Raw genomic sequence first — 9,183 nt, 5'->3', positions numbered from 1 at the left:
CATATCTACATATGCCGATGTTTCCGTTTATCAACGTTATATTTTAAGATCTGTGCAAGAATTCAGCTAACAGATGTTTCCACATATAAAAGCTATATTCAAATAGATACTATCTTCTATTTCGCTGGTTATATTTATAGGCGTGTGGAGGCGTTCTAAAAATTTCAGTTTTATGTAACAATACTGAGCTACATTTAAGCGTTTACATATATACATATATTGTTGACTCTTACTCTCGAGAACTTTCTACAACTTTGGAGAATAGGCGAGAGTTTCGCAATACATATTTAACACTATAAGCTACGCATGCTTTAAAATATAAACTTAATCTAAACAAACGTTGATATTAAAATAAATATATAATAACAAATTCATTACATGTCTTTCTAAAAAGCATTTAGTACTTCTAGAAACTAGATGTACTTGTACAGTTTGTACAAAAAATGATAGAGTTGTGTTCGTTTTAAAATGATAGATTTTTTGTTCGTTTTAAAATGAAATGACGAGAAAGACTGAATGAATTATGGTTTTCATTAGCTTATATCGCCTTACTACTTTTTACGTAGCTGGTAGTGGCAGGATTTAGATATTTCACATTTAGTACAATTATGTTCTTTAAAAATATGATAAAGGTTAAAGAACTAAAAAATCGAATTTCGATCAAGAATAGATATTACAAATCGAAAATTCTTAATTAGTTACTTTTAAATTTGACCTCAAAATAAAAACTTTGGCAGACATGCATTAACATAAAAAAACGAGAAGGACTGTTGACAGAGGTGCAGTTTGGGTTTAAAAATTGTGTATGTGTAAATAACGCCTATGGCTGGAGAATGAAGTAATTTCAAATTTCTAGGGAGCGTCCATGGTTAGTCCTATAAATACAAAATTTTCTTTTCTTATTTTCAACATATTCCGGAAATAAGTCAAGGTTAAAATAAATTATTAAAATGTTCTGGGTTTGGAAAAAATGAAGAAAATACTATTTTATATAAACAAAATAAAACTTTTTAAAAATGTTAAGGATTACGGCATAATAATATACAAGTAATTAACAGAAAAGTATTATTAATTCAGAACCGGTTTTGTGCAGAAAGAGAATATTAATTTATGTATAAAAATAAAACTTCTTAAATATGTTAAGAATTACAGTCCAATAATATAGAAGTAAGTAACAAAAAAAATCTTACTTACTTCAGAACCTGTTTTGTGAAGCGAGTATTGTACGAATCAGTGGGTTACACTTCCAAGTTTAATTTCCCGTTTATCAGAAAGCTTATTAGTTAGTGAAGTTAGAGCTTTCTAAAGTTTGGACCACATTGAATGCCTTGGCGTATATTATTTCAATATATGCATACAACCGATCTTATTTGTTACCATAAAATCATTATATATTGAATAAAATATATTAGGAATCAGATTATTGGTATATATTTTGTAGATGATTAACTTATAACTTTTAAGTTATTAAAGAAAAGGAAGTTTATTATATTTTTTATGGCAAATCATAAGCACGAAAATGAAACTACTCAGCTATGGTCCTGTAGCACTTCTTTTCTCTTAGTTTGGAAGTTTCCGCAGCAGCATCAAATCTCAAGAATGTGAAAGGTTTTAGATCTCAATAATATTTATGTCCATCTTAATAATGAATATACCAAACCACCCTGAGAGACTACTATAGCTTTACAACGTAGAACGTAGATGAAACTCTTTTAAAGTGTTTGGATGGAGTTCTGAAGAGTATTCCTCCATCTCCATTCTCTTCCTAGGTGATCTAGTGTTTTCTGGTTAGTGAAGTTGATGCTACATCTGTTCGTAAGGTTGACCCCAGATCTATTCTGGCCTAGAACAACTGCTGACCATTCCACTCTCACAGTCGTTTCATGCTCGAGATAGATAGTAATCATATGTAAACGACAAAGACACAAATATTAAAAGTCAAGTCTAATCGCATTATTAAACGGCTTGACAATGGTATGGGAAAAAATGTGCTACTATGGGCATGCTGATTTCTTAAGCACATTTTCCTATCTATTTTACTATATACAAATAAGCTAAATACAATAACAATAAAATAAAACGTTTGCGAAATGAACCAGGGACATCATGTTTGGCATTTAAGTTTCATGTTTCTGCTTCTTCATCTAGTTTCTAGACTTTTGAGTGAGAGGCTAAGATTTTTGCCTTATTTTATTACATCATCTGGCTAGCAATTAGTAAAGATTAAAGACTGAGGGTATAATTCCTTACGGGATTGGCAGGTTTAACATCCTTCAATTTTGTGATAGGGTTGTACTATTTTGGTTCATATGTTTACAATTATTATTCAGTAAAATATTATTGACTAAGTTTTACTTAGTTATTCATCCAAAATGATCAATTTCTTGTTATGCGTATTTGTTTTGTAATTAACGCTTAAAATTAGACACTATTATTTATTTTTGTATGCTGGATTGAAGATTAATCCAGGTTCTGAAAATGATAGTTCTGAACGAAGTGAATTAAAATATAATCATTTTCATAGAACTTATACATTCATCTCAAACTAACGGGAATGATAAGACAAAATGTATATTATGCAAACTTATTTTGGTCCTTCACCCGACAAACAGATTATTGATCTACGACAGCCACATCTTCTTTGTTGTTAGAGTGTTATGCACTCATGGTAATTTCCATTTTGTCACGTTTAGATTTATTTGTTTGTTTGTTTGTAATTATGCACAAAGCTACACAATGGGCTATCTGCCCACCACGGGTATCGAAAGCCGGTTTCCTAGCGTTGTAAGTCCGCAGACATACCGCTGTGCCACTGGGGGGCTAAGATTTCTTAAACCTAACGTTAAGAATTAAAAATACTTTTTAACATAAATTTTTAATTAACTTGTAACCAAAATACAACAAATAGAAATTTGAATTACCAATAACAGACAAGATAAAGGAGGAAATGCTTATTTACAAATAATTTTCTCTCTCTCTGTTATCCTGTGAGTAGGTATTCTAAGTACTCTTTATCATAAAAACTTCATATATAGTTTACATTATCAACAATAGTGTTATCAATGGATTTCATGAAAGTATTAAACTCATTTCTTACAAAGCATTCAGTTGTAAGAACTATGTTTTTCACATAATTACATCTGGACTGTTTTCTTTCCTAATTTAGATGTATACGATTCCAGCAATTATTTGCAATGAATTAAAACTTCAAAGGGTCAGATTTACGAAGAAACAGACTAGCTTTTCTTCAACTTTCTCAGAGATTATTTTCTTTACGTTAAACCATAGGAACTGAAAAACATTCGATCACATATATATATGTACGTACCACACTTGTAGGTGATCTTTATAATATTACCACTTACCTATATATATAACATCTAAGGCACCCAAATAATGCTCTTGATGTAACTTAAAAAAAGCACCAAATACAATAAAAACGAAAAATATATTCTGATGGTGGCCCAAGTAAATTACATTGCCTTTAAAGCAAAGCTGAAATTCAAGAGTATACAGGTACTTTATCTATAAGTGGATATTTGAATCGTTTAACTGAGAATTAGTTCATAACTCCAAGTAACGAAACGTGTTTAAAAAAACTTTGTATCATTCATTCAATCATCAGTCATGTGAGTCCGATATAAGTAATATTTCAGGCAAATACACTTGTCAGTTAAGATTTAAAATATTTCTATATTTCAAACAAGAAATCTATTTTGAAATGTTAAATCTAATTCGGTTTCAGTCGAAATTGCACGGTAATTGCTAAATCGTTTTGAACAGGTATACCGTTATAAGTTTCTGTTCATACTTACTGAAAATAAAACATAAATATCAACATACTACAGGCTCTAATGATATTAAAACTATACACTTGAAACACTAAAAACATAGACTTTAACATGGAAATCACGATAAGTTTTTGCCATAAATCACATATTTTATTTCGTTTCTGAAAAGACGGGTATATGAATTTGTACAAAAAAAAAAGAAACAGATAAGACTATATAACAGAAAGCCTTGATAGAATTACTGTTTTGATTATATGAGAGATACATGAAATGAAAACGTAATTTTATAATTCAGTAATAAATTTTTCGCCTCCCAGTGGCACAGCGGTATGTCTGCGGACTTGCAGCGCTAGAAACCGGGTTTTGATATCCGTGGTAGGCAAAGCACAGATAGCCCATTGTGTAGCTGTGCGCTTAATTACAAACAAACATAATAAATTTTCTGTTTTATTTTTGAAAACCGTAAACTGTTATAGTTTTTTATTTTGTCGAAACAATTCCTATTAAAAGAGTTTGTAGATGTAGGGATGTCGCTCATCCCGTGTTGAAGAAAACAATCGAAGCTTAGGATTTGTGCAAGTATATGAAAAAAGTCATTATTCAAAAAATGTAAAAAAAAAGAAGTTGATGGAAGCATATGATAAATAAATAAAAACTGTTTCACGTCACAAAATTTGATTTAAAAAGAATCTCGGAAAAAAAAAAACCAATATATTTAACTCATAAATATACAAATGAATCTCAACGTACATAGAGGAAATCACTACTCAAAAACAATGAACGTAGAACAATACCGCAGTATTTAAACAACCACCAAATAAACCAGTTTCCTAAATAACACAAATGAAAACCTGTCTGTTCATTGAAACTATTTAAGTGTTAATTTTACATTGAAACTGCAATTAGTTAAGTGAACAAAAAATCAAACTTTTTATTAAGTTATCCATTTTATTTTGGGTATACTAATCAAGATAAACAAAATTATTTATGTCATCTTGTCATTATTATTACAGAGCACAGTGTTTGCGCAAACCATGCGACGTCTACCAGAGTGGTTCACTATTTTGAGAACTTTTGCTACTATCCGCTATGGGGCGTTCCTGTATGTTACCTGGTTTATGGGTTTCGGAATTGGATTAGTTTTTACCTTTCTATTCTGGCACCTTCAGGATTTAGGAGGCACACCTACTTTGTTTGGTGTGGCCTCTGTCATAAATCATATCTCAGAAGTATTCGCTTATTTCTTCAGCTTTAAGTTCATCAAACAGATCGGACATACCAAGGTGAGAATAAGCTATTACTCAGTAGTTCGTGAGAATCAAAATAATATTTATTTCATAACTGAATCGAGATATAACAACGTAAGAAAAGGGACATAGCTTTGACTTGGACTGAACCAGTTTCAAGTCCTTTCATTTATAAGTGTGAATTAAAAAAAAATACGTGTAAATTTCTTCCAGTATAGTAAACAATATATTTTTAGATTTTTTTTTAGTATTTCAAGGTAGATGCATTTATTGAATTAATTTCGACTATATTATTTCTTTGTTAGGTTTTGTGTGTTGGACTATTTGGAAACGTTTGCAGGTTTCTGTATATTTCCTGGCTGAAAAATCCATGGTGGGTTCTTCCATTCGAGTTTATCCAAGGTTTGTCCTATTTTCATTATTAATTTTACTTTGTCAAGTAAGGAAATGTTTTTTTTTTGCCTATCTTATATAGTATATACCATTTAAGATATATTTTCTACAACAGTGTAAATTTTAGCAAAGTACTATAATTTGATTTGTTTTAAAGTTCGTTATATCCATCCATGAAAACCCGTCCAATTTTAAGAGCATTTCAGCACCAATATAGAATCGTCTAATGTCAGTTGTTTTTGGTGTTAAGAAACATTTTGATGCCAAACTTGTTCATTACTGAGCATCTAAAGGCTTTATTTCAGATAAGGCCCGGCATGGCCAGGTGGTTAGGGCCCACGACTCGCGATCTGAGGGTCGCTGGTTCGAATCCCCGTCACACCAAACATTCTCGGCTTTTCAGCCGTGGGGGCGTTATAATGTGACGGTCAATACCACTATTGGTAAAAGAGTAGCCCAAGAGTTGGGGTGGGTGGTGATGACTAACTGCCTTCCCTCTAGTCTTACACTGCTAAATTAGGGACGGCTAACGCAGATAGCCCTCGAGTAGCTTTGTTCGAAATTCAAAAACAAACAAAACTTTAGATAAATTTGTTTGTTAGATTAGCTTTATTCTAAGTATTAAAACAATTATTATCTGATAAATTATATACTAAGGGTTCACCTAAATGATACTTTATTCCTATTTTTTAAAACTCGAAAAATATGACATTTAGAAGAACATTTAGTAATTGGGCTCCATTTTGTGTTTTGGTTCTTGTATCACAAAAATCTAAATGGCGTAACCCTACTTTGATTTTCAGAGTTTCTTCAAACAGTATAATTTTTATTCTCAAAATATAACTTTTTAAATGTATTTCTTACCACAGACAAAATTTGAATTGTATAACATGCCATTTTCAGAAGCGGATCCCGGGAGAGGGTCCAAGGGGTCCAGACCCCATCCTTTTCAATGCAAAAAACAAAATTGAAGGAAACAGTAAAAATAAAATTGAAATAAAGATAAAAATAGAGATGAAACTAATAGAAATATTATAATTAATTGTTTTCTGGGATCAGTTATGTTCGAATTTCTGTATGGAAAGGTGGTATGGACCGTAACGTGTAAAATGTTGAAGATAGCTGTAAAATATCCTTTTTTTCAAAATATCATGATCGACTTAAAACCCACTACAGGTCTTTGAAGGAACTCTTTTCATCGATGTGACCATCAAACATTCCATCACTCTCTCTAGTCTGTCAGCAAACAGCTCTTTATATAAATTGATTCTGGGAGTCTCTTCAAGATCCTGATTCTAACAGTCACTTCCACAAATAACAGAAACTATTGGCCATTCTGACGTATTATTGATAATTTGCCGCTAATTGGAGTAACCGGTAAAAATCAATGGAAAGTGTCAAGTATTGGAATTAAATTTGAAGTTTCAAAAATTCCGTAGCTTCTCACAAGGTGAAGAACCTCACCTCCGTTAATCATTTTATTGGACCTCCCCCCTTGCAAGTCCTGGATCCGCTCATGATCATGTTTTTTACTTAATTCATTGTGCTACATGGTATCAGTGGAAAGGCAACACTGCTGTAATTAGTTAGTCCCTCAGTATTTTTATCAGAACATTATTTTAGTAACCACCAGGCCTGAAAGTTGTGATAAAAACCGTGTAAACTGCATAATTTATCAGTAATAGACTAGAGGGAAGGCATCTAGTCAACACCACCCATCGCCAGCTCTTGGGGCAGTCTTGTTATTAAGTCAAATTCTTGTTTTTTAAAGGTATTTTGTCCATATTAACAATTTAATTATTCACACACTCCCGTATAGAAACAACGACGAAAACAAAACGTTGCTCCTCAGACAGTAAGAGTCCTTACGTAATATTGAACTTCCTGGACAGGCGCATAGTCAGAATTTCTTCGATGGGGTGGAAATTAATAATTGGGAGGAAAGGAATTCCGTTGGTTTAAGGATAATTTCGATCTAATCCCACTTTAACTTCCCTAAATTGAATTCCATGAAATTTCAGCGTGAGTGTTTGACGTGAAGACTGAATATATGTGTATGAAGTTCTTGCACTTAATGAAATGCTCAATTAATGTCTTATAGCAGCTGAAGACATAAATATTTTATTACTTTGAATTATTATTTTTTCCAACTAATTCCTACGTTTGTTTTCCATCCATCTTAAGTGCATATCCACATTGAAAAGAGCATTGAATTTAATACAGCTGTTATGTAAAATGTTTTCTCTTCGAAGTATTAAAACTGAACAATTTTACTCAAAGTAGTAGCAGTAGTAGATTTTGTGTGTGGTTTATGCAATTTAGTTCAAGTTGGCTGGCTCACTTGTTTCCGACTTTCTACACCCGCCAAATCAGCGTAGATGATGAGCAAACTTAATTTTCAATCTGTATTTTGTAAAATTGCACTAAACCCTTTTTTTTACCTTTAGAAGAAGAAAGCCTTGTGTTGCTTTTCTATAAATATATTGATTTTTCTAGTTGGTTTGCTCATGGGATTCAAGGCTAAGAATGATTAAACTAAGACCAAATTTCAGGTCATGTGTTGTGTATGAGCACTTAGATAAGTGGATAAATTCAATTATGCAACCTACTTTAACGTTAAAAGACAACTGCGACGTGTAATATGATAAAATGTTTTCTTGTCTCTAAATGTGGATTATAGAATTAGAGTAATAAAAATATTACTTGTCTTATTTAACCTTGGCTGGATCTATTTTAAGTGCAATTAAAGGACTTTTTAAGTTGCGGGTCTAAGTAAGACCTTATTGTACGCTGAAAAAACTTGTTATTCTGTGGAAAAAAAGAAAACACTGACGTGCTTAATATGCTGGAGTCAGTTGAAAGGATTATGTATTTTATCCTATTGAACATGAGGAAAACGAAATGTTTTACGATTATTGTAGACTCGCTTCTCGCTGTTTTTGTTTTTATCTCCGTTGGGACAGTGGCAAGTCTACGGATTTACAACGCTAAAGTCAGGGGTTAGATTCCTCTCGGTGGACACATCAGACTATCTGATGTGGCTTTGTCATAAAAAAAACACACACACTGTTGCTTTAGACGTTTGATTTCAGATCAGGCATAATGTTTTAAGCCCGTCTTAGGAAATTATTAAGTTTTAAGTAAATACATTTACATCATACGTAATATATATGATTCTGCTACATATTGGCCAGAATATTAATTACTGCTGTATACCAGCATACAGGAAAGACAATTCCAAGATAATTTTTCTCGGTTCATTATTATCGAGAAGGTATTAGAATTAGTGACATTAAACGTTGTTTGATTCGTTTTTAATCTCTTCAATTAACCTATGAAACTGCGCCTTTCCTTCTAATTGAAACAACAACTAATCTATCCGATTAGATAAGGCTATACATTTTGATATGTGTTCAGATTTTATGATCAATAATGTTTAACAAATAGATAAATAGGACACAAATTTAAATCGTTAACATCTTTCGGACATTCTTCGCGAAATTCGAACAGCTTAATAGAGTAAAAATATACATATCAAATTTGGAAACATAATGGGCCGCAGTTAGTAGTTATAAACTTTTTATTATATTTTCTATCGTATATTATCATCTAAGTGGACGAATACAAAACTTTGAACTAAATTCGAAACAAAAAGACGTTCCTATGTACTATCATAACGTATCCTATTCTAAAAACTCCAGTGCCCGGGATGGCCAGGTGGATAAGGCGCTCGACTCACAATCTGAGGGTCG

General features: G+C 32.0%; 1 protein-coding gene across 5 annotated transcripts in view; it reads left to right on the top strand.

Moving 5' to 3' along the window:
• Positions 1-9,183, top strand: part of LOC106460012 (major facilitator superfamily domain-containing protein 6-like) — a 37,418-nt gene that overhangs the window by 15,551 nt on the left and 12,684 nt on the right. For 4 of the 5 annotated variants that reach the window (XM_022386602.1, XM_013919693.2, XM_022386604.1 and 1 more), the window contains 2 exons: positions 4,805-5,074; positions 5,344-5,440. In XM_022386602.1, coding sequence (XP_022242310.1) covers positions 4,805-5,074; positions 5,344-5,440 — 367 coding nt within the window. The remainder of the gene's footprint in view (positions 1-4,804; positions 5,075-5,343; positions 5,441-9,183) is intronic. The other variant, XM_022386605.1, reaches the window with a different exon arrangement.

Source organism: Limulus polyphemus, unplaced genomic scaffold (genome assembly GCF_000517525.1).
Source record: "Limulus polyphemus unplaced genomic scaffold, Limulus_polyphemus-2.1.2 Scaffold693, whole genome shotgun sequence".
In the NCBI taxonomy this organism is placed as follows: Eukaryota; Metazoa; Arthropoda; class Merostomata; order Xiphosura; family Limulidae; genus Limulus; species Limulus polyphemus.
The sequence above is the reverse complement of the archived record's forward strand: the minus strand, read 5'-3'. Positions and strand labels throughout refer to the sequence as shown.